Source organism: Pyxicephalus adspersus, chromosome 11 (assembly GCF_032062135.1).
Source record: "Pyxicephalus adspersus chromosome 11, UCB_Pads_2.0, whole genome shotgun sequence".
Classification (NCBI taxonomy): Eukaryota; Metazoa; Chordata; class Amphibia; order Anura; family Pyxicephalidae; genus Pyxicephalus; species Pyxicephalus adspersus.
Window position 1 is genome coordinate 4,924,369 of NC_092868.1, and position 25,928 is coordinate 4,950,296.

The 25,928-nt window shown below is 41.6% G+C and overlaps 2 protein-coding genes across 4 annotated transcripts in view; one reads left to right on the plus strand and one right to left on the minus strand.

Annotated features, from left to right (window-relative positions):
• The window catches only part of LOC140341033 (dual specificity tyrosine-phosphorylation-regulated kinase 1B-like), a 49,720-nt gene extending 42,719 nt beyond the window's left edge, over positions 1–7,001 (plus strand). For all 3 annotated transcript variants that reach the window (XM_072426534.1, XM_072426533.1, XM_072426535.1), the window contains exons 7-11: positions 336–482; positions 1,452–1,592; positions 2,235–2,538; positions 4,269–4,372; positions 4,974–7,001. In XM_072426534.1, the coding sequence (XP_072282635.1) occupies positions 336–482; positions 1,452–1,592; positions 2,235–2,538; positions 4,269–4,372; positions 4,974–5,486 (1,209 nt within the window). In that variant the 3' untranslated portion in view covers positions 5,487–7,001. The remainder of the gene's footprint in view (positions 1–335; positions 483–1,451; positions 1,593–2,234; positions 2,539–4,268; positions 4,373–4,973) is intronic.
• A 12,417-nt stretch (positions 7,002–19,418) lies between these two features.
• Positions 19,419–24,955, minus strand: FBL (fibrillarin). Its single transcript, XM_072425925.1, has 9 exons — positions 24,825–24,955; positions 23,580–23,762; positions 23,121–23,234; positions 22,930–23,024; positions 22,465–22,635; positions 22,248–22,380; positions 22,034–22,146; positions 21,258–21,403; positions 19,419–20,515 (listed from the first exon to the last, which is right to left on the minus strand). The coding sequence occupies exons 1-9, from the start codon at positions 24,832–24,834 to the stop codon at positions 20,491–20,493; spliced, it is 990 nt and encodes a 329-aa protein (XP_072282026.1). The 5' UTR covers positions 24,835–24,955; the 3' UTR covers positions 19,419–20,490.
• Positions 24,956–25,928: the final 973 nt, after the last annotated feature.

The window sequence follows — 25,928 nt, forward strand, 5'->3', positions numbered from 1 at the left end:
GGAAATTTAGAAAGAAGCAGTAAATGAAGAACATAATGAATACTATTAGTAACCACACATTAAATATTTTTATTAAAGTGGGACTGTAAATTCTAGCCCCTAGAGTGAAGTAGATAGTAGGGTTACTCATGGAGAAAATATAATGTCCAGCTCTGGATTGCGTTTCAATTCATCTAATCTGTATAAACATATTAGGTAAGTGTGAGATGTGCACCATGCTGGGGGCCCATTTTTTAAGTTGTTTTTTTATTTGAGACTCCTGAATGAAAAGATATTGCAACAAACTATTCATCTTGTGTATGACTTTATTAATCCCCAAACTTATTATTTTAAAGATCTACCAGTATATTCAGAGTCGTTTTTACCGATCTCCTGAGGTGCTTCTGGGAATGCCGTACGACTTGGCGATAGACATGTGGTCATTAGGGTGTATATTGGTGGAAATGCATACTGGAGAGCCTTTATTCAGTGGATCCAATGAGGTAAGAAGTGCCAAGCTATTTTATTTTATTTTTCCTCTCAGGAGATGGAGACTTTATTTTGTGATGTTATTTTAACCCAATATATATATAGGGTTAATATGAAACCAATCTTTATTCCAAAGCCCACCTCCTATGTCAATTAAAGTAGACCCTTTAACCCCAGGTACCCAAGGGCAATAAACACAAGGGCATTTATACATTGATTCAGAGAAGCAAAAATTAGTTATTTCCCTTCAGCAGCCACTGATGATGTAAAGATTTTAGAATGTAGTGCAGCAATTTCAGCAGCGAAGGAATGAGGCCAAATGGTTTTTAAAATAGAGGATGAGTGTCCGAATCTTGATGTGTTTTATGTTTTTGGTTTCTGGGGGGAACTTAGTGTGTGTGGAATGTGGGGTCTAGTTTAGGCTTTCCCTACTTCACACCTGGATTCATTCAGTGCCCACTTGCTGTTTGATTGAAAATGAGTGGCATGTTCTACAGAATAGGATTGTTAGACTTGTGCTGCACCTTGGTAATGGTGAGAGACCTTCCAAGAAAGTGTTACAGCCAGGTTCCTTAGCTTTTAAGGTCAATGACATTTGATTCACAGCTAAAGTTTTAGCTTCCCTGGCCCTCTACCTCCACCAATATTCTAATGAAATTGTGCACTGCGGACATATCGTGACTAGTAGAGGGGTACGAGAGGTTGCTGTGCATAGCTTCCTAAAAACATCACAAGGCCCTTTCTTGGTACTAAACTTAAGAATCCTCAGCCCTGAGCAACATGCAAGAAATAAATACCTACATGTGGTGCTGAGTCTTCATGAGTAAACGATTTGAAAGCAGGGATAAAAATATATAGCAGAAAAAGACTAAATGAAGTTACTTTCCCTAGGGCAGGAAGTTTGAGGAATTTTGTGGAAGCTCTCAACTGAAAATGAATGCCTTAATGCAAACAATCTAATCAAGGTTCTTTTATGACTGCAGGTGGATCAGATGAACAAGATAGTGGAGGTCCTCGGAACTCCCCCAACCCACATGTTGGATCAGGCCCCAAAAGCAAGGAAATACTTTGACAAACTTCCTGAAGGAACATGGACTGTAAAGAAAAATAAAGATATTAAAAAGGTATAATCATATTAGTCGTAATTTCTGTAGTTTATTAGGGGATTTGTTAAAGATGTTGCAAGGAGAGATTAATGCAGAAGAAAAAACACATGGCATTCATCTTCAGCACAGTTCTACTCTGTGTGCCTTTGCATGATGTTCATTGGGCTGACAATCTGCATATATTTTGGCTTCCATGGTTTCTCACTTCATCGATGTGAAAGTCATTCAGCCAGGAAGTAAGGCAGGCTTTATCTGGCTTGCTGCAGGTTCTAAAGGACATAGTGGGAAGCCTAATGTGCAATGAAATCAGTGGGAAGCCTAATGTGCAATGAAATCAGAGTAAGCGTTTAAAACAAAAACAGTACTTGACTAGAACCCTGTTGACATTTAACACTTAATATGACAGCCCTTAAAGATTTGTATAGTGTCTAGTGGAGAGAGTGAAGGGAGGCCTCACAACTGGGGGCAACGACTATGTGAAAATTCTTCTAGTAAAACGTAGAATGGATTCAGTTTTTATAGGTGACTTCCTGTGATGCCTCCCCTCGTTTTCTAGTCCTGCTGTCACAGAGACAAGAAATGGGGAGGAAAGGCAACAAACTGTTCTGTAACTTTGTGTAGCTTTCACTGACATTTAATCATTGTATGCTATCTGTTCAGGACTACAAAGTACCGGGGACTCGGAGACTTCATGAAGTTCTGGGTGTGGAGACTGGTGGCCCTGGAGGACGCCGGGCCGGTGAACAGGGACATTCTCCATCCGACTATCTCAAATTTAAAGATTTAATTCTACGGATGTTGGATTACGACCCCAAAACTAGGATTACCCCTTTCTATGCTCTCCAGCACAATTTCTTCAAGAAAACGACAGATGAAGGGACAAACACGAGTAACAGTAACTCTACAAGCCCTGCAATGGACCATAGTCACTCAACCAGTACAACCAGTTCCGTGTCCAGCTCAGGTAAGAGGTCTCATGTTGATAAATTAGAAACATAGACAGCTATGGTAAGAACAAAACATCCTAAAGTAACAGGTAATTTTGAGATTGTTGCCATTTCCTAGAAAGCTTAAAAAATACCCTCCCAGGACAGCTCGGGCTGTGAGATTTTACAACTTGACATTGACATCTCAACAAATATTTTGTATTCTTTATTTACTTTCTGTGATCACAAATATATGGTTATGTGAAGGGGGGGGGGAGGCTTGCAAATGACACTGCCGAGTGAGAATTGCACCTGAAAACAAAAGAAGTTTAGTGTTTATCTTGTAGCTTGACCGCTTCCTGTAATGCTTCAGCCCAGGTAGGCTGGATAGCTGAATAGCTTAGAGTCAGACCTTGACCATTCATGATACACACAGCAATTATAGTATGTTTGTGTGCTTTGTGTAATTTCTCCAGAGCCGTGCAGTAATCCAGTGTGAATCTTTCCTTTGTACAAAGACCTTTTAAAAAAAAAAATAAAGACCACTGACAGCTGCAGTTTCTCCTTATGCAGGACGATCTGTCTTATATCTGCTTCCTCCTATTGTATTCTACAAACATCCTGTGAACATGAGGGGTCCCTTCCACAGCTCCCCTCTGTGCATGGGCTATATACAGCACAACTTGTGTCACTGCACATTTTGCAAATTGATATTTGCTAATTTACAAAGTATCTACATTTGCAAATGCTTTTGGTGGCCACTGAGGAATAGATTTCAATAAGGGATTTTGTGCCTGGAGTTTGGCCTTCTCATCCCATATTATTGTTTACTAAATTCTTGAATCTGTTTAGCAGTTACAAATGCCTGCTATTTTCCAGCGATTTGTAGCCGATTTCTGATTTCAACCTATAAATGTAGCTCCCCACCACTGGCATTCTTCAGTCATTAGCACTAGCTTTAAGTACTAAAATAATTCTTAGAGCACATAAATTATTAAAAGGGAGGCATCGTCTGTGTCCAAAGTTGTTTGGTGACCTGCAGCTTCGATTTCCTCTTGTCACTTGGGAAAACAAAAATATGAAGTCAGAGCCCGTAGTTTTGCCACACAAAAGGCACAGGTTTACTTTGATAAAAAAAAAAAAAAAAATCAATTTCCTTAGTCAGTGCTGCTGATTTTTTTTCTGCTTCCTGCAACAGCACAATACAATGTGTTAATAGTCACTTCCTTTTATTTCCTGTTTCACTAGAAAGCATCCTCATTAGATGTTTACTTTGTGTGTAATCCCCAATCGTGTGTGGGAGGCCATGCGTCATTCATTCCTACTTTCCTGTGTCCTTTGTGGTACTCGTACTTCACCAGATTAATAGTGTAAAAATCAGTCCATGGCTCAAACAGAATGACCATCAATACTGCTGAGGAAACTAGAAATATGATAAAGTAGTCACCCATAGGGAGTCACCATGTTATGGTTGGTCTGGAAGCAGTAATGTTGTCGGTTACTATGGGTAATTCCACTCTACTGATTGGTTGTGAGATTCCAACATCAATTATGTGTTTTGTGCAGTAAAACGTTCCAAAGTAACATCCTAGTAGAACTTGGGCCCTAAAGGTTTGGATACCATGCTGGGTTCTAAATCTTGACTCTTAAGACATGGATTTGAGCTCTGGACTCTTGGGTTTCATTTCATAGGCCTAATAAAAAGGGTTTATAATATGTCTCTTAAATGCTTTGTCTGATTCTAATACATATTCTGCTTTACTTGCAGGAGGATCCAGTGGCTCTTCTAATGATAATCGCAATTACCGGTACAGCAACCGATATTATAATAGTGCAGTTGCCCACACAGATTATGAAATGCAGAGTCCACAGGTAAATTGTTTATTTTTACTGTAAGAATTGTTTTGATAAGAGTTTAGGCATATTTTTTGCTGTTTTTTTTAATGTTTTGGTGTTGTGTGCTCATAGAATATTGACCATTTACAAGTTCCTCTATTGGAGGTGCTTGGTTCTGCCTCTCCTGCACCTCACTATTGGCCTGCATGCACATAGCATGCCCTGCTGGAGATATCCTTAGTTTTAAAATGACACTGTAAAAATAGTTTCTCTACAGAAGGTTATTTTTTGGAATTAAGTCTGTTTTTGTCATTATAGGGAAGCTTTAGTGAGTTATCTTTAAAAGATAAAATGTTTTTTTTCCCCGCAGCTCAGTGTACATTGAAGGAAAGATTAAGAACTGCCAGTTTAATTTATTTTTATTGCAGAAGGAAAACTACCGGTTTCTTTTGCAGTAATAAACCTGCCTGTTCACAATTTTTCTGTGTTTTTTTTTTTTGTTATTAAAGTTTAGTTCCGCTTTAAAGAACATTGAAAATGATGATGTTTCTGGTAGAAACGATTGATCGTTAATTTAAGGTGTCGTCTGTGATTACACTTGCTGATCCACCGTTTTCGCTTTCTCTGTTTTCAACAGACTCACTCACAACAGCAGATAAGACTGTGGGCAGGTGGAGATGTCCCCATCACCAACAGCGACTCGTACCCTCAGATCTTACCTCACAAGCCCACTCCCAGTCAGCCGCAGCATTTTCACGGAAGCGAACCGCATCACCCTCACCCGCTGTACCATCACGTCAACCGGCCCCACTACCACCGGCAGCTCATCACCTCCTCCTCTCCGCAAATCCCCGAATCCATGGAGCTCAGCTTGGGACACAGACACCCCCAGTCTTCCTCTTCATTGCACCCACACCACCCTAGCTTAGACTGCAGTCCTTTTGGCTCCTCAAACTTACACTTAGGGGTTTCTGCTTTTCGGACTAGAACAGTCAGTGGGCATAACGACTCCAGCGTGCCTCTGAATTATCCCTACTCTAGCAACACATCCAGCATGGTCGGACCACCTCATATCCGAAACAGGACGGAAAGCGAAGAAAGTGCGATGTTAGGCGTTTGTGTCCCTCAGAGTACAGCAGCAAGCTCTTGATGTTTCTTTCATGTAAAATTAAAGCCATACCAATAATAGAAAAAAAACAAACAAAAAAAAAAAACAACAAAAAAAATACAAACGAAATACTGAATTCAGAGGAGGGCTTGACAGGCTGCAGGGTGGGGTTGTGGAAAAAAAAAAAGGGTGAGCTGGCTTTTATCACAACCATCAAAAAAAAAAAGTTGTCAAGGTGTAGCTGTTAATGTGAATTGTTTATTTATTAAAAAATAAAAATCACTACGAGGGGAGTGTGAAGTGTGTGTTGACCCATGAGAAGCAGTTTTAACAGACTTCAAATTGGACTGCTCTGTTTTTTTTTGTTTTTGTTCTTTTTTTTTTTGTTTGTTTTTTTTCTTTTTCTTTTTTTTTTTTTAGTTTTGTTTTTATTTTATTTTATTTTTGACACACTGGTAGAAGTTTAACCTGTGCAAAGACTTCAAGACATTTCCAATGCTTCCATTTCTATCACCAACTTTTCCTCCTTCAGAAAGAAGCAGGACGAATCCAGACTTTCTTTGCACGTCAGTGAACTCGTTTACAGGCCAAAACATCACTCTGCAAAACACTGTCTGTGCCACTTGCCCTACGCTGCCATCTTTACCATTCATTCAGATCTCCTGTGTTCGGCCCCTCCCCATCCAGGCCCCTCCCCCTTCTCTCCCAGATTTATACCAACTTTTTGCTAGGGTGCAAATTACGCACTTCACTGGAATTATCTTGGCTGCTAACTCCACTCTCTCAACTGGAATTGCTGCTAAAACTCTTTTAACAGTTTGCTTTCTAAAAAGAAAAAAAAAAACTAAACTAAAGGTTCCCATGTCTTTTATTTATAACTTCGTACTCAGTCGGTTTTAGCTGTATCAGGAAGGAATTTTAGGAGCATTTTTTATTTTAATTTTAACTGATCCATACCCAAGTTCATTTTTCTAGGCCCCCTCCCCCCCTTTTTTTTCTTATCCTTCCATCTTTTCAGTTAAGTTTTTTTTTTTTTTTTTACACTACAAATTTATTTTCCTTCCCCTGTCTTACATTGCCGCTTCTTTCCTTTGGGGTTGTAAAATTTCTAAGCCCTTGCTTCAGTATTAAAACTTTACAGTGCTATGTGCTGTAACAGTAGGGTTTTTTAATTTCCTTATTTTCATTTTTTTTTAAAGTTTTCAAAAAAAAAAAAAGCAAAATGTAAAGATTAAACTGTCCTTTTCATATCTCTATGTGGATAGTAAAGTACTGTTTTTTTTTTTCCTTTTTTTTTTCTTTTCTTTTTTAATTTATTGTACCAAAGATGGTATTGAGGTTTCACTTTTAAAGAGGAAAAAAAAAGAAAACTCAGACATGTAAAATGATTGTCTTTTTAAATGTTTCCTTTTTTATGTTCTTGCGTGTTTATTTGGGCTTACAATTCTGAATCATGTGTAGTTGCTGTTGGACTCCAAGGCCTTTCACATTCATGTTTGTTTCAAGTATTGTGGGTGATTTGGAGGATCCTAAAAAATAAAGGACTAGCCAGCTATGTATTGAGCGGTCAGTCTGATTGTGTCGCCAAACACTCTCGAGAGCATCTGTGACGGCAACATGCTACCCCAGCTGTATAGTCGTAAAAATTGAATTGCTTTTTGGTAACCTAGAAATGTGTTTGTAAATGTACAAATCTTTGATTCCATCTCTGATGGTAAGATTTACTTAAAGTAGAACAGCAGCTAGGCTGGGGCTATTCAATTATTGACATTACCTGTAATTTTACTTTAAAACAATAAATTCATGCCCTCTAGGTGCAGGCATTGTAGAGTAATTCATTCTGGAAACATGCAGCAGATACTTTTATTTCAGAAGTTTGATTTCAGTAATCCTGTAACCCTTTAAATAGGTAACGGGTGCTCAGCAGGAGAAAACAGATTTCAGACCTGACTGCTGTGAGTTTTGGGACTGATTAACTCCATAGTGCTTCTGCCTACAGAGGGTAGTGCAGGGTTGCTTTAAAACCTATGTACATTTATGTCAATGTGTCCACAGCCTTGCCCTAGTTCTACTTTAAAAGCTTTGTCCACGTAAGACTAATATTTTACCAATGGATAGGTGCCAGTGTGTCAGTCACCCATCTACATTTTACGGACCTGCAGTCCTGGAGTTTGTGTACATGTTTGGAGATATAAAGCTGCAAGAACAATCGGCCATCTGTTAAACTGTGGGAGGAGGGTAAAGGTGGGCAGTGTTGTTGCTACAAAATTGAATTTGAAACACTTGGGTGATTTATCTCCATGACATCAATTCAAAGCTAAAATATTAGTGTTTGAGTGGAGACAATTTGCAGAGGGCATTCTTCACTGGATGACCAATGAGCACTGGGCCTCTTCCGTGACTGCGGCCTCTGACGGGGCAAAGCTCCGGAGGGGTCCATCTGACCTTCTGTCCCATGAAAGCTGACTTCATTTGGTTGCAATACAGTCACAGTAGAGTCAAAGTGATATTTGGTTTTGCAGTTACCTGTTCGGAAACAACCTGTGACATTGAGGTTTAAGTGTACCTGTTGCTAATATCCTGTAGAGACCCACATTGACTACACAAGGCCCATTCTGAGCAAAAAACAAGCTGACATTCCCTGGCAGATGAGCTGCTATAAAACTCCACTTGCAATTCCCAGAGGTCTTTAATGCAATTTAAGGGTTTTATGATCCCCCGGTATCCATCCCGTCCTAAGCATGAAAAAAGATGAGGGTGCTTGTAAATATTTTCTGAAAGTAATAATGTGAACTTGTATTGATATAATAATAGACCCACTGAGGGTTAATGGGTTTTCCAAGTCAATCGTGACCCAAACCCTGTAACAAATTCCATTGTTTGCGGTCCCTTCCTCTGTAAGCAACAGGTACACTTTAACCCTTTTTATTTGTGTTCACTATGAATAAAATCTTCTTAATGGGCATTTCCAAACCACTTGTGCCAGACCTCAAAGGAATCTTGTGTACCGTCTGGTGTATGCTTTTTTTTTTTTTTTTTCTTTTTCTCTCTGCTTTTGTATTGGAGTTGATTCATGTTAATGTACATTAATTCTAGTAAAGGCAGTTTTCTTAAAGCCTCCAATTTTAACTGTATAACAGAGTGACATTTTCTAGGCTTTAAGGCTTTTGTGTGTGTTTGCATATCTATTGTGCTTTCCACCTCTGGACTGGCCTGAAGAGCAATTAATCACGCAGCCGGTTTTATCTTACAGGGTCTTTTTGGATTGTAAAAAAAAAAAAATCGGTTAAACCCATTATAAAGGACTTTGTTCTTTTTTTTCCATGAAAGTCTTTAAATTTCTGTGTTTCCCATCAAAGTACAGAAACAAAAAGTTATATGATATTGAATCCTAGTGGAAAGAAAAGATCTTTGGTTGTTTCCTTAGCCCTCTTTTTTTTTTTTTATTTATTTTTTTTTTTTTTCTTTCTGATATGTCTGTTATATGACGCAAGTCCCTACTGTTAAGTACAGAGCAGGTTTGTGCTGCACAAGAGATTAATAAATAAGGCTTCTTTGGACTTCTGCACTTTGCAACTAAACTTCTTCTAGTGGTGTGTGTTCAAATCTCTTGCAGTACTCCAATGCTGGACCTTTTTGTCATTATACTACCTGGGGGAGGGGGGGGGGGGGGTCTTTTAACCATTTTGTCAAAATGCAGAGCCGTAACGGTCGCTGGCGGTTCGCAACGTTTTTTCCCGAAATGCCGAAATTTTGCTTTTTGAACGGTAAGATTATGTAACGGGGGTGGGAAGGAGGGTTTTGTGACATCAAAGTGACTTACCCGGCCAGCTGTTTTGCTAAACCTACATTTTGAACGGCTTATTGTGAAGTTCTCTCTCAAACTTACGATGTTCACTCTAAAATAACAAGGATTTGTCAAGAGAACTGTGTAAAGGGGACACCTTCATTGAAGCTTGTATATAATGTATGTTTAAACATAAAATTTAAGGATGATAAAGTTATCTTTTCTATAGAACATGCTGCTCCATAATTGTTCTTGTTGGGGTAGAATTACCGTGATGATGATGAAGGTACGGTGACTACAATTCCTATTCTGTGAATGGTGAATATTTATGTGCCCTGGAATGTATCTAAAGCCAACCTCTGACATGTTTATTGTGGTCTACCATTACCGGTGTTCTTCCCGGCCCCTTTGTAGCTGGCCGCACCACCCGCCACTTTTCAGCAACCACCCGGCTGTTTTCGGGTGGTTATTGAAGAGTTGGATCACAATACCGGGCTGCCGCCCACCTACAGCTTCTTACCACCCGGCATAAAAACATTTCTGGGTTGAACACTGCATTACCAAAACAAAAAGCAAAATTATTAAAAAAAATTTTTGTCCCTAGAATTGGAATAGAGAAGCCTCTTCCCATTGACAGTGATTTTGGGGAGATTTCCTCTCACTTCTTGCTGTGCTTTATAGTGCAGGAAATAAAAGGAAGGTGAAATACAGAAAAATTTTAATGGGGCTTCAACTATTCTATTCTCTGACCAAAACAATTTGGGCTTTAGATTTGCTTTAAGGGGGCAACCTTTGCTTACCTGGACCTGAGAGGAGGAGAACACCTTCCAATATGTCCCGCTTGTGGTGGCTTCTGGTGCTCATAGAATAGATTGTGCCAAATCGGTAGACAGTCCATTCTCTGTGGGCACTGAAACTGCAGGTTATGGCTTGTTAGGGGTACAACAATACCTGGGTGTGAAAACGTGCCCTCTGCCATGGCCTTTACCTTCTAGATACAGATCCATGGAGCTGCTTTTTAAAGGTGAACTCAGGTTGTGCAGGATCTCTAAAGTAGGTGAAAGTCATTATTACATTATTTCCAGCTGCAAATTTTGGGCCCTCGTACATTTTGTTGTGTTATGTTTCTGCTGGTTAGTCCCTTGAACTTCAACTTGTAATTGGCTGGCTGCAAAGCAATGTGCAGGAATTAAATTGTTGCAGGACCTGAAACTTACAGCTGGATTTGGGGGCATTAGGACGAGATCATAGCATATCAATATAATCAAATGTATAAGGTTGGTGCTGGATCTGTTTTTATGAAACTGTACTTTTACACCTTATTAGCCCTTTATTATATGAAGGAAAAAGGCATTTTGCAAATGTTAAATATTTTTGTTTCCCATCACATGATGAGTGTGTGTGATTATTTATATATATATATATATATATATATATATATATATTCACACACATTCAATTTCCCTGGTTGCACTAGAGGTGATATTTGGTTATGCTTCTGATGTTTGCATCTCTCTGCTTCTACCCCCTACCTTCCTGTCTATATGCAGAGGCACATTCATTATTTAAAAACCATTCAACCAAAGAATACCTGTAAAAGAAGACAGGACTTACTTTTACCTTTCCTGCTGCTAATGCAGAATAAATTCTCACTGCTAAGAAATTTAATGAAGCTTGTGCAGAAACCAACATACTATCTATAGTAGGGAACCGATGACAAGCCAAGGGGTTGATGTTTCAAAGAGTTTTGTTTTCAGTACGAACTTTCAAGATTTTAGCAGTTAATCGAACTTTGCAAGTGCGTCCTGACTTCTTTAGCCAGGTATGCATGTATTTTGTGCAGACCAGGATGGCAGACAACAATAAGTGTTTTTATTTATTTTTTTACCCCATGTGCAATGTTTCTAGTAAAGAACTGCTGGAGAGATGCCCCAGGAATGGCCGCAAAAACGGACTTATTTCTGTAAATCCTAAATTGCTTGTTTGCTAAGGTAACCCTTTACCAGCAGTAGTTGGCGGCTGCCCTTGTGAAGTTTACAGGTCGGGGAAAAAAAGTATTCTACCAATTTGTTTTGGGTCAGAGAATTTGACTTTTAAGTCAGAGATTGAACCCAAACTCCAAAAAGATTACAAGGGGTTTTCTAGGTACATACCACTTGTAGTCTTGTAAAAGTTTAATTTTTATTTTAGTTTAATAAAATCATATTAAAACGTTTCTATTTAAATCCATACAAAATGACACGTGATGGACATTGTGGTCTAAAGGGTGATTTCTACATAAGAACACATTCAGAAACTATTTTCATGCATGCTTGGTTTTGTTTTGTTAATCTTATGGAGAAGTGAGCAACCAAATACAATTTGCTCACTTTTCCTAAAGGTGATTAATGAACCCAAGTGGTTATGCTTGGAAAATCTCTTCTACTCCTTTTGGTGTTTAGGATTATTCATGTTCATGGGCTGTGGTATATTTTAGGTTATGTTCATGATGATTTTTGTTATTGTCCAGAGGTTGGTCATGGTCCATTCTGAACCCACTAAACAAAACACATTCAACTGAAGCACTGAGGAAAGAATTGGTCTTGGGTCAAAATTACACTTTGTCATTACATAGAGGATACTCATCAACAGACATTTCTTATGTTCTACTGTGCTAAATATTTGTTATTAAAGGTTTGTGCCACCCAAACCACATTCATTCAGGACTGGCAGGGCCCACAACCTTGGCTGCAGTGTCTCTGCTCCTCCTTTGAAAATTCATGACAACCAAAAAAACAAAGAAATGAGTTTTGGATAGGAATTGTCATTTAACTACCTAAGCCAGTGTTTCTCAGCCAGAGTTCTTCCAATGGTTGCTTTTAGCAATGAGCGGTTTGGACCTCTCAGATCAGACTGACTGAAGTGACACCAATGATCTTTTGGGCTATCTGTAAGGGTGGCATTCTACCCAATAGCCAGCAATGTAAGGATTGTTACCCACTGACCAGTACAATATTATGCTGTGAGCTGTGGATAAAGTAATTATAGAAAGGGTTCCCTGAAAACCTGAAAGTTATTTTAAGGGTTCCGCCATGTTTGAGAAAGTTTGCAGAAGCTGGAGGTGGTGATGGCCACATTCAAGAGGCCTAAAATGATTATACCAAATGATGTGCAAGGAAGTAGTAATTAGGGAAATTGAGATGGTGGATACTACCATCCCCTAGAATAAAAAATGGATGATGGTGAAGATTTAATACAGGAAATTAATTTTCACCCTTTGTCAGTCATTGAGGGACTCGGTGTTCTACCTTACCACTCAGAGTATTTGATTCTGGCAAGGAAACGTCAGGCCAGCCCTGCATTCTATCAGCACGCTTCAGTTTTTTTTGTTGATCATATACTCAAAAGGATGAAAGTTTTGTTTAAAATACTAGCTTATTTTTTTCTCCACAATACCTTTTTGCTTCAGTCAAGATTATTCTACAATTCAGTGAGAGCTTGTCTCCAGTAGCAGCTATCTGGTGTGACCATCAATGCCATTTTCCACCCAACTAGACAAGACAATATCCTTCGCGTTCTGTTCTTGCTTCTGATTCCCAAGTCTAGGACGGTTGACGGTTTTATATACCGCAAATCCAGCGAAACTATCCTAATGGGGTCTGCTTCGGAGTCGAGTCCCCTGCCTGATCTGTTGACAGGCCGTGGTGATATAGCGTGATAAACCCAATTCTGTGTTGATGCCAACCGCAAATGTTTAGTGCCTTCTCCCACACATTCCGATTTGTCTACAACCATAGTGGCCATATTGCCCGATTTCTGACTCGAGTCCCTCCACACTCTCCCTGATGAGATTATTTATGAGAAGTAGCAGTCTTCTGCAAAGATATAATATAGTGCGTTCGCATTTTAAAAATCGTCCTACTGTCTCTATGCTTTGGTCTTTTAGAGCCCACAGGCCACAGGGGCTCTTTGTACCCATGGCAATGTCGGTAACACTTGGAAAAGGTCAAGTCATGGGTCTATGCCATTAAATCCTTGACCAATAGAATGTTTGGATATAATGGCAAAATAGACTGGCTTATTATAGCAATTATCAGCCCTTACCTCCTGTAGCCTATTTTATCATTCCTATTAGACCAAATAGACTCCCCCTCCACTCCCAGTCTGTCTAGCCGCTAATTTCGGCATACAACATCTATCTAACCCTCGGGAAGGACATCCTCAACACTAAGCCGTACCCCCGCTTTCCTAAGTAGGGGAACAGCTGTAGCGCTTAGTTTGTCTTTAAGGAATTTCAGTGCAGGCAGTGTTTGTACTGATCTAACCTTTTGCACTCTTTGTCCCCGCTTTAGTTCCATATCTCACACCGGACTGTCACCGCCATATTAGCCGTTCCCTATCAAGCGTTTTGTAACTACTTTGACACCCCAGCCTCAAAAAAAAAAAAAACAGTTGTTAAAGTTTCTTCACTGGGCATTATATTTGCCAGCAACTTTTTGTTTCAGAAGCCAGGCAGTGGTGTGCATCAAGAGGAACGTAGAACCAGGAGCTGGTGTTTTCCAAAGAGGTTCTCTGGATCCCTGTTCTGCTGAATGTCCCCTGTGAGGTGCTTTTCAGGTGTGCACAGAGATCCCCCACCTGCTAGTTGACAGAGAAGACTCTGTAGTTTCCCTTTAGATCTTTGGATTTGATGGGGCAGGAGCATCTTGGTTATTCTTCAATGCTTGAGAATAAAAAGCTATATTGGCATCTCCACATTAGGATTGTTTTTCTTTAATGTTAAGGGATGGAACCAAAGTTATCCTTACCAAGGTTGGGTTCTGTCCTTATTTATTCCTTGGATTAGTAGAGGTTGCTGTCTTTTTCTGAATGGTTCATATTCACCATTTTCTGACCCTATGATGGGTATTTTTTCCTTTTCTCAAGCTTACTCTTCAGTGTCTGCAAATATTCTTTGAATATTTCTATCTATCGCCCTCTCTCTCTCTCGGTCTGATAAAGGGCCTTGTGTGATCACACTGTCTTAAATGTGCATCTGGGAACCTCGCCTAAAGCCAGCTCTAGATATAACATTCTGTAGGTAGCTCTGCAGCTGCACTGCCCCTTTTATGTGACGTTCATAGGCCTACTATTCGTCTTCAGTTAAACTGCTTTTGGATATCCCTAAGGTAGACAATTCTGTCATCTTTTTCTTGCAGTCCACTAATGGACTTCATTATCTCTTTGTATGGCTTGCTCCAAAACTGAAGCATGCTGGTAGTAAGGGAAGCTATGCTGGGCCAGCCTGCAGGGTTTGTTTTTTGCTGATGTCAAATCGTTTTTTACACAGTATATAGCACCAACATATTATGTAGTGTCATACAAAGTCCATAGTCATGTGACTAGCTGTCCCTCAGAAGAGCTCACAATCTAATGTCCCTACCATCATTACAGCCTATGGACAATTTGGGGGAAGCCAGTTAACCTAACTGCATGGTTTTCTTAGCAGTCTGAGCAAAAAATCCAAAACTTTGCATCCCTCTCTATTATTTACCAGCCCCATTGCTAACTTTTGCAATGAAGAATGTTCTCTTTTCATGTGTGTCTAAGAAATCGGTAAGTAAATGTGGAAGAAGATGTTGGAATATGAGGAGGAGATTCTCCATCTGCTCACTAGTCCAGTTTTTCTCAGTCAGGGTTCCTTGAGCAAATAGTCTGACCTGAGAGGTGCAAATTGCTGTGACACCCAATGATCTTTTTGGCTATCTGTAAGGGCGATGTTGGAGGAATTCTTCCCACTGACCACCACCCTAATATACTGTGATCTTCGAATATAGTAGGGGTTCCTTGAAAGTTATATCAGGGGTCCCAGCAGGTTAAGAAAGTCTATTCTTGAATGTTACATGGCTGTTGCTTCCTGCCCTCCATACCAGATATTACATCTCCGTCCCCTATGGTGGTAAAGCTTGTCTCTGCATTCATCCTGTTTTCCAGGAAAATCTTCCAGTCTCCTCCAGGTGCAGTTTACACCTTCCTGCAAGTGATTCACCCCCGAGGACAGTTATAAAATCCACACTATTATTAAACAGTGTTTTCATAGCGCCAACATATTATGCAGCGCTGTACAATAGATAGAGGTTGCAAATGCCAGACAGATACAGATGGACACAAGAGGAGGAGAGGACCCTGCCCGAGGAGCTTACAATCTCTCTTTTCACTGCTGTAACCTTACCTTTCCTTGTAACATTGATGGGGAAATAAGATTCACACAGATCTTGATGGACATAGGTGGATGGTGAAAGGTGAATCCCCTATGTAGTTAGGAGCAAGCAGGTTTAGGAGATTGCTGTAACCTTTTATTAGTATTTATTATTGACTTTCCATTTGTTACCCCCAAGCAAGAGCCAGGTTGGTTGGCCTTCCTGCTATAGATGGAGAGACCTTGTTAGAGCAAAAACACTTTAACACCAACTAAGCAATTCGCTTTATACTCCTAAAACTATTTTGCATTGTAATGCAGCTTGGAGCTCATTAGATATAACATGGGGATATGTGTAAGGTTAGCTACCTTCCTCCTAAATCTTACAGGTGCTACTCCCCATCTGTCACCCCTTGAGCATAGAGCAGGATGATAGAAAGTAAGGTCAGCTCCATTCACACTCATCACTTTCTCCTATTTTGTCTCAATGTGTTTAACAAACTCATGTGTTTGGGAATACAGCAAGTAACAACACTGAGAAACAATTCACAAAACCCAGGAGCAGTCATTGAACAATGGATTTGCTCAGCTGCAAACTCCTGTGACTTCTGCCCTCTGGTGGTCGAAATTAGTATTGCACCCGACAGTATCAAAATCAGAAGCAACAAAGTTTCAATGTTGTGCTCTATTATCACAAGGAAGCCGGGAATGATAAAATATACAATCAGCATAAAAATCACAGCTGTCATTCTAAAGCCTGTCTGTTTTTTAGTTTAGATAAAAGTCAATTTTGGTGTCCAGTTTAGGAAATTTCCCCTTGTTTTTATTCACTCATGGTGAGTTCTCCCTACTACGAAAAGACCTTTTTTCATATTGATGCACAGAAAGAAAATGGAAAGCCTAATATAACACAGACATTACCATCAGACGTGGCTGTAGCGATGCTTTAATAAACACAAATATGTTTCAGGGTTCAAATCACTTTCTGAATAAATTAGCTAAGAATAGTGCAGTTGCATCTCAGCAAAATGGGCTCAAAGTCTTACAATTCATTCTCTTTAGAAAGCTGTAGATAAGTTTGTCCCCTCCAGCATGCTGCAAATGAGGGTCCTTGGCACTGTGAGGAAGCAGTGGTCTTTCTAGAGAGGTTTAAACCACCACCCCCTATGCAGAGAGACCAGGTGAATGGTTTTCCTATTCCGGCTGCTTTACAAACTGTCTCAGCAACTTTCACTTTGATGGGCCCTGAATGTTTTTAGCTGAATAAAATCAAAAGCTACATGTGATTTCATTAAAGACTGAACCAGGCAATAATTGTCTTTCTGCACACGTTTGGCTATGATACAACGCACTCAGGTTGTGTTTATTCCGCAAGGGTAACATGCAAATTTGTGGCAAAACCAACCTCCTAGCCCAGGGGTCAGCAACCTTTACTATCAAAAGCCATTTTGCCTCCTCTTCCACTAAAGAAAAATAGTCTGGAGCCGCAAAATATAACACAGTTTATAAACTTTTAAAAGTTTTAATATTTTTTTAATTTTACCTGTTACAACAAGTGTGCATGTGTAGGCCTACTTTGAAATAAATTAAAACACTGAACTATGCCCCTAGAAGCCTCCAGCTTCTAACGTATCATCCTGTTACATTAGCTGGAGGCTTCTAACGTAACAGGGTAGATTTTTTTGATGGGCAGAGTTCTTTATGTTCTGATGATAGCCTAACAATTACATTTTAGGGGGTGTTAGTCACAGGTGTCCCCCACTTGCACCTACATTTTTGGTTTTGTACATCTCCCCATTCCAGAGGAATTGGGGTTCAAAGGAGGGGGATGTCACTGTACACACCCATTTGTACACGCCCCGTGGTAGATTTATTTCACTGGTAGATTTTTTTCATTAGAACACCGGATAGGGAATCCCCCTCCTCCGCAGTGTCTTGGGAGGAAGGGGATCCCCCATCAGAGATCTCCCCGCGGCAGCCGAAGGGAGCCACAACAAGGAGGCTGAAGGGACCTAGGGGCTTCTATGTGCTCATCTCTGGCTGCAATTCAGCAGACCCATCTCTTTTAAACGTTTTGTTAAAAGGCTATGGGTAGGCTGCGTTGCAGTGTTCCTGCAGAAAATAGCAATCACCTGGTCACTATGCATTTCATGTGTGGCTGCATTTTGGGACTATGACCCTGATTTATTAAAGATCTCCAAGGCTGGAGAGAATACACTCATCAGTGAGGCTGGGTGATTCAGCAAAACTGGAATGGATTCTTAAAACTAATTTGCATCCATTCAAGGTTTGCTGGATCACCCAGCTTCACTGATGAAACTGTATCCTCTCCAGTCGTGAAGAGCTTTAAAAAAAAAGGCCTAATGGTTTCTTAATCAATAAATGATTGGGGCAGGCATATAATTTAGTTTCAGAAAGGAGGACTATGGGGGTCATTTAGAATGGAGAGTTGTCCTCCCTTCTGTATGCAAACCACAGCCCATCCTATTCATAAACATCAGCCAGTTTACAGATCCACCCCATAGTTCTATCGCTTCCTGGCCCAAAGCCCGTCCAATTCTGTTTGCTGAAGGCTGTTGGTTCCACCACCTTTGCATAATAAATCCCCGAATAGGATTGTCACATTAATTATCTGAAGTTTATTATATGTTGAGTTTATTCAGCTGTTGGACTTCCTGTGCTCCAATGAGGAAAGCTGCAATGTTTGTTTTAAATGGTAACCGACCATCATGGAGTTTCTCACCCTAACTGATATTGCAAAAGATCCCTAAAATTGGACCTTTGAGTAAATCAGCAAGTCAATAACACAAGCAGGACAACTTCTCTGGGGGTTTTCCAAACTCCAAATATGTACAAAATGCCCCTGAGCGGGCATGCTGGATCTCACTGTTTTAAAGTAAATATAAATAATTACAAAATGACTTTTGTATCTATTCCATATTTAGTTTATTATATATCTAGATAGATTTATGATGATACAATACCAGTGCATTGTCCCAACACCCACCAGGTAAGGAGTAGGTGCTAGGACTTCACACTGCATTGTATGGGCAGCAATAATAATAGCATGGAAGAGACCCATAGGAGTCTATTTATAAAGCAGTGAATCTGACATTCTCTAGGGGAGAACCTTTACTGCCTTTGGAGAATTTTCCAGGTCCATGTGTTTCAATAGCAGTAATTGACTCTCCACCAGGGAATGTCAGATTTACGACTTTATAATGGGACCCCATATAATCTTATAATTTTTAGACCCCAGGGATACCACATTTTTAGGCGATACAAAAAATTGGGCAACTACAACAAGTGCACAGATCAGTGTTTCTCAACAAGGGTTCCTCCAGAGGTTGCTGGGGGTTCCTTGAGCAGTTTGTGGTCAGACTAAGTGACACCAATGATCTTTTTGGCTATCTGTAAGGGTGACATTCTTCCCAATGTCCAGCAATGTAAGAGAAATTCTTCTCACTGACCACCACACTAATATACTGTGAGCTGTGTATATAGTAACTATAGAAGGGGTTCCCCGAAGACCTGAAAGTTATTTCAAGGATTCCCCCCATGTTAAAAAGTTTGAGAACCACCAACATAGAAAAAGCAAGATGGTGCCGTCCTTTACTGCAAAGCATGTAAAGGGCGGCGCTATTTTGATTTAGTATTAAGACTGAATTCTACTTTCTCTGTACCATTAACAATCATTACCTTTAGGCTCCATACACAGCTAACATGCACAATGCAAATTACTGCAACTGATATTGACGAGTTGGCATTACATGAAAACGTGTTGCTGTGCATGGCTGTGATGCAATCCTGACCCGTCAGTACCTGACTAGGGCAGCGCATCAACTCCGGACCAGATCCATTCCAGGTTTGCTTAATCACGCAGGTTCTTTCATAATAATTGAACTTCATAGAAAGTTATATTAGGAGTTTTTGAATCTGAACAAGGCAGGGTATATGGAATTTTCTCACTTATAAAATGTTCTCCCCAGCCAGTATTATGCTTCCCCAAATAACAAAACCATTGACTCCGTTTCTGTAATAAAACTGTTTACTTCCATAACCCATCATGTTCCAGCTTTATCACACATCATATAAAAATATACAATAGAAGAAAACAAAAAACAAAATCAGCTTGAAATCATTCTGACAAAGAAATACCCTTCTAGAGGTGAACAACATAAATGGGAATTTAATTCTGCAGCCAATGACTGTTTAATAAGGAATTGACATTAAAGGAAAACTTCCCTTAAAGGGTTTGTCCACTTTCTTGTATAAGTTGTCTTCTGGTATGGTAAGAGAGGAATCCCCTACAGGCAGTTTCCTTCTCTCAGATTGACCAATCATGGCAGAGAGACCACAAGCCCCTCACTGTGATTGGGCAGCTATCATTTAGCACCTGGCTGGCTAACTTATTTCTATGATACGGCAAAGTACAACAATGGAACAGAAATCAAATAAAAGAGGTGTACCCATATCAACTTATACAAAGGTGGACAAATCCTTTATTAATTCTTATTTCTGCCGCAATTTCCAAAACAAAGGGATCATATTTTACAGTGTTCTCCCCGGCACCTTGTTGGTGGGTGCACCACCCAGTACTTTTCAGTGACCACCCAGCTGTTGGGTCACCTTATAGGGGTGCCACCCACCTACATCATCTTCTCACCCAGCTCAAATCAATTTCTGGGGAGAATACGGTGTTATAATTTGATAATTGCAAATCACCCGGCCGTATCATTTTATTATCTGCTGTATCAACAGCTATGAAGAGGAAAAAAAAGAAAGAAAGAAAAAAATACAAGTTTCGAAGTGTTACAACCGATAGCAGCCAATCAGAATTAAGCTGTTACTGGACTGCTCCCAACATTGGATTTTGATTGGCTGCTATGATTACTGCACCCTTTACGGAAGCGGTTCTCATCCTACAATCGCAGGCTTCTTGTCAATGCTCTATTAAACGGAGATTGGCGCGCTCCTCGCACATGCTGTTGGCGGCTCTGCCGAGCTCAGGTGGGAATTCTGGGGACTCGCGCCCATCAATGTGAACGTAAGTCGGTATACATATAAAAAATAAAGTCTTAAAGGGTTTCTGAAGAGCCAGATCATTTCTTCTGTTTTGGTGGAGGTCTGAAATGGAGAAAAGGGAATTAGAGCTTTATATGGTACAGAGCTGAAATAGGGGTGAAGAGGACCTTACAATGCTGACCCTTTGCATGGATTTCAGACCACAGATCGCACACAATGAAACACAAGACCAATGTCATGTCATCTCTCCAGGTTCAGGAGTCCCTAAAGTACAGGGTCCTACAACCTTCTGGTCTGGTGAAGGATCTGTTCCAGTATGGTTATGGAGAAGACCTGTCTATGGGACACAGACCTGGACCAACCAGCTTGGCATGGAGAAAGATCGGATGAGTGCCCTGCAGAACCCCAACTACAACCCCGCTGAAGACCTTTGGGATAAACTGGAAAACCAATAGAAATCCAAGTCTTTGGCCAATATCTTGACCACAAATGGACAAAATCTCAGATGCTGCAAAGCCTTCCCAAATGTGTGGAGGCCAATTCATAATAATGGTTATGGAATGGGATGTCCAATAAGCTTAGGTATGTGGTGGTCCGGTGCCCACAAATTCTGTCCCTAGCTCACCCCCTTAAACCTAACATCTGCTTCTTTAAACACAACCCTACTCTGGTTTGCAAGATCACCATGCTGAACATGGTCGCCTATCATATTTAGGTGCACCAACTATCCAGATCTAAGTTTTCTAGATCTCCAAACTTCTCAGGCCACCAACCCATGACTATCATCATCCTGCGGGGGTCAATCCAGGCTTATACAAGGTCGGCTTTATTCCGTCACACTCACCTGTACACGCCAACTACAACCGCGTGGTCCCTCTCATATGGCTCCAGGGTCAGCTGCTCCTGGGGCTTCATATTCTCCTGTTGCATCTTCTTGACTTCTGATGCAAAGACGGCCTCGGGAGCCGCCGTTGAGTCAATGCAGTTTGCCTGGAGGAGAAATATGGAGGATTAATAAATTGGTGACCAAAAGTAAAAGGCGATTACAGACCAATCATTGGACAATCTGAGTGCGGAGAATGCTCTCCAGGACGCATGGCCCTCCTTCAGTAAATGTGAGTGCTGAATGCTTCCATCTCCAGTAGATGATGAATCTGATCTAAGCTGCCCTCGGTTGTATAAGCCTCAAGAAGGGTGTGCACATCCAACTTCAAGGGATATTGGATACTTTGTTACCCAGCCCAGGTGGCTCCTATGTCAACATGCTGTACCGCCAATATGGCGGCCTGCTGGAGGGACACCAGCATGTGCCAGGGCAGCTGAGATCCAGACATAATGAACAAAAGTATTCAGCACTTGACTGAAGTTTGGACCAACCACCCACCGTGAAGCCATCCCTTAGTATGAGCAGAGGTACTTTAATAAGCCAGATAAATCCCGATTGGTCCTTTATTGTTTTTTTATAGATCGGTACTTTTCACAAAACTGGTGGCTTTTGGGCCACAAGCACGCCCTTTCCTACTTGGATCTGAATATCAGCTGTGGCTCTCTGCTCAATGGTGAAGCTCACCTATGAGACAGTCTTGGAAAAGACCACATGGAGATCATTTTTGGACCTACCTTTATAGATATTACAAAATGGCCGCCATTCTTCAGGAAATTGTGGGCGTTTAAGGCAACAATTCTGGTCTGATCGGGCTGAGCAACATCGGCAAAGACAACGTCAACCATTCCTAAATTGATAAAGGTTTGAGACTCAGTCACAGTGAAAGGCAAAGTGCTAACAGGATAAAGGATAGACATATAAAGAGGAGTATAGGGGAAGGGGGCTTACCTATCAACATGCGGTATTTATGGGGGTGTCTGGCGTCCTCAATAATGGGGATGATGTTTGTGCGCTTCTTAGCTACGTTGATAAGATCGCGGCCAGACCGGTGGGAGAACTCCACAGCGTACACCAAGCCTTCCTGTCAAGCAAAACAACAAGCAGTGAGCAAGAGAGCAGCCATTTTGAACTGGAACATCTAAAGCAGAACAATCCCAATACTTACTGGGCCCACCAGGTCAGAAACATGGGATACCGTTGTCCCAGAAGCAGCTCCCAGATAGAGGACTTTAGAACCGGGCTTTATGTGGATCTGATCCACGCCACCCAAGATGGCGGCCGCCAGCTTCGATCTGAATGGATTCCAGGCTCTGTACTCAATCTTCACTTCTCCATCCTGCAGGTAAATAAGATCAGAAATTAACCAATTGTTGAATCAACCTTTCCATTAATAAAAGGCCCAAAATTATGCAGCTGAGGGCCATAAGTACCTAAAAAAGGTCAGGGACACCCCCAAACAATGGTCTATTCTTTGAAGATTACACTTAAGAGTGGAACTCTAACCACTATTTGGTCAATGCCCCCAATGTTCCCAAGGAGGTGGCCATGACTGTGGTCAAGATATTGGATATGAAGATTGCCCCCAATGTTCCCAAGGAGGATTGTGGTGGCCATGACTGGTTCTACAAACCTCAACTGATATCCTCTTCTCCCCATAGACAGATTCACCAGGAACCAGATTCTTTGTCACCAGAGCGTCCTCCTTTCCTCGGCAGATGAACACTCCTGAAACACAAAACGAGGGGTCATTGGTGGCCAACGTGATTTGAGCCATCACCACCCATGGCGTCATTGGAAGGCCTTCAGATGGTGGACATTTACCTTCATGTCTGTGTGGTTCCACCACCACTTTCTTTCCTGCTCCGAATCCTCCTCTTCCGCCACCACGGCCTCCTCTTCCGCGAGGTCCACCTCTTCCAGGAGATTTGAAGCCACCTGGATTAAAACCATGACATGTAATCAGAGCGTAACGAAGCACAGCATCACCATGACTATGGGTAGACTGGCGCACTTTGCACCAAAAGTGCCATTGCCCATAATGTGCAAGCCCAGCATAAGACGGCCCATAAACAGTAGCATGCAAAGTGTAATATTTACCCCTCCCCCATCACCACCAACCAATGAGGACTTTTCAGACCTCTAACCCCTCCCCCATCACCACCAACCAATGAGGACTTTTCAGACCTCTAACAAGGGGTTGTTTGGCTTCCCTTAAATCACATTATTTTTTTGATGGTGATAAAGTTTTTGTCCCATTTAAACAATTTGCTATGGCCTTACCTCGAAATCCTCCTCCACGATCACCTCCTCTGCCACGTCCTCCAAAACCTCCAAAACCACCTCGGCCACCGCGGTCTCCAAAACCGCCCCGGCCACCGCGTTCTCCAAAACCGCCTCGGCCACCGAAACCGCCTCGACCTCCGCGGTCACCGAAACCTCTGCCGCCACCTCTTGGACTGAATCCTGAATTACAAGAGAAAAAAAGTCTGGTCAACATCTAGCACAGCTGATGAAGCTTTGTAGAGTCAAGGGAGACGGCACCCAAAGGCTGGATGATGCAAAGTCACATGATCACTGGCGTCAATGCTAATTGGCAGCGAACCTGTGCATTAAAATTTGCAGGCATAGAGGCCATAGATTGCCTAGGCATGCCATGTCTGGCTACACAACTTTCCCAGCAGCTGCTCTGCATTAACAGAACAAGCCATGGACGCCCCAAACTAATGGGCACCAGAGGAGCCTTGAGAATGCTATAAACCCCCCAACAAGATCGCGGTATAGGGATCTTGCAGGACCCTCATAGCCAAACCTGGGGAATAGAGATCACCCTGAGTGATCGCCCAGCGCCCTATACCTGGCGAAAGGATCACCCAGAGCCATTGCATCCCTCACTTTCCTAGGTCTAGAAGAAAGGGGTCACCAAGAGCGATCATACCCCCTCCCCATATCTGGGGAATAGGGATCACCCTGGAAGATCACCCTCTGACCTGGGGAATAGGGATCACCCTGAATATACCTAGGGAAAGGATCACCCCAGGCGATTGCACCCCCTACTCTAGGCAAAAGGGATCATCCAGGGCATTCTCACCCCCTTCTTATATCTGGGGAATAGGGATCACCCTGAAAGTACCTGGGGAAAGGATCAAACCCCCTTCCATAGGTCTAGGGAACAAGGATCACCCCAGGCACATCTGAGAATAGGGATCATGCATGATATTCAGCTTCTTCCATTGAGGAGATCTAAAAAATAGGGATCCCCTGTGACCCCATTCACATGGCCCAGGGGTTTCCATAACTTCAGGAAAAGAAGAGTAAAAAGTAAATATAAGGAGGCATCAGAATGTGCGGGCCGAGCTACAGATCCCGGGGCCCGGACTGCAAAGCCCCGAGGGGCCCCCAGAACTCTGGAGCGGCTGGAGGGAAGCATAAAGCGGCGTGGCCCCTTCCTCTCTTCGCAGGCCTCACATCCTGGGCCTCTCCTATCCCCATGGCCGGCTCCCCTGCCCCTATAGCCCGCGCTCTCACCCGGCCTCATGTCTGCGTGTCCGCTCCGATCTCACAGCGTGCAAAGACTAAGCACGTGTCCGCTGCGCGCAGCACTCAACAACTCCCAGCAGCCCCCGCGTCAAAAGGAAGAGGCGGGCCTAAGCAAGCGCAGGAGACTATTAAAAAACGGAAGTATTTGGAAGACATTTTTGTTATGGGCAAAATTCAACTAGGCGGAAACCATTGTTCAAGTTTTATTGTTATGGTTTAAAATATAGATAAAAGTAATAATAAATGCAGTACTTTGGCTGTCTTAAAAAAAAGAAAGAAAAACGGATGTATAATGCTTAAAAACACCAAATGTACTGCTATGTGTGTGAATGGCTACCAAAGTATGTGTAAACTACAAAACAAAATGAAATATATTGCAGCTTCCCAGGCCTTAGATGTGGAGGCTGCATTCGTTTTATATTCTCCAAAGTTTTAGTTTCTCTCGAAGGGTAACACACTTCCTGTCTTAAGAGTGGCAACACTCACCCGTATGTTATGTTTACTGAAGCTACGTTGTCACTCTAACCTCACAATTTGTGCTACAAACATCTCCCCCTCTGCATAGATAGCAATGAGGATCTGTAATTTAGTTTGGGTTTAAACATTGATAGAGATCTCAGCTCATCCCACATGAGAATATAAAGACAAGATTGTAATGTGTTTGGAGAATGATTGGCATTGCAATTCACCAAATGGCACACATGTGAGCACAATACAAATGTCCTCTAAGCCCTCCCCCTTCAAAAAGCCCGTCCCCCTACAACTAAACTAATTAGCCTGAAACCCAAAGCTAGGAGAGGAACACATAAGTGTGTGGATAGGGATATGTGCAAAACTCCTCAAAATGGAGAAATGTAAAGATCCGGCCAACACCGACGAGGACCCAATTGTAATGACCAAATGACTGGGTTAGAGAATCCCCCAAACAACAATTTCACACAAAGCTCCTGTATGAGATCTGTGTATGAAATAAGGAGATTTCTGATTCTGATCTTGTCATGAATGTGTAAACTCCAAACATGCAAGACAAACGCCGGCACTCTCTGTGTTTAGTTTGTTGTCAGTCACCGTTTAATGCCGCTGTGTTTCCCC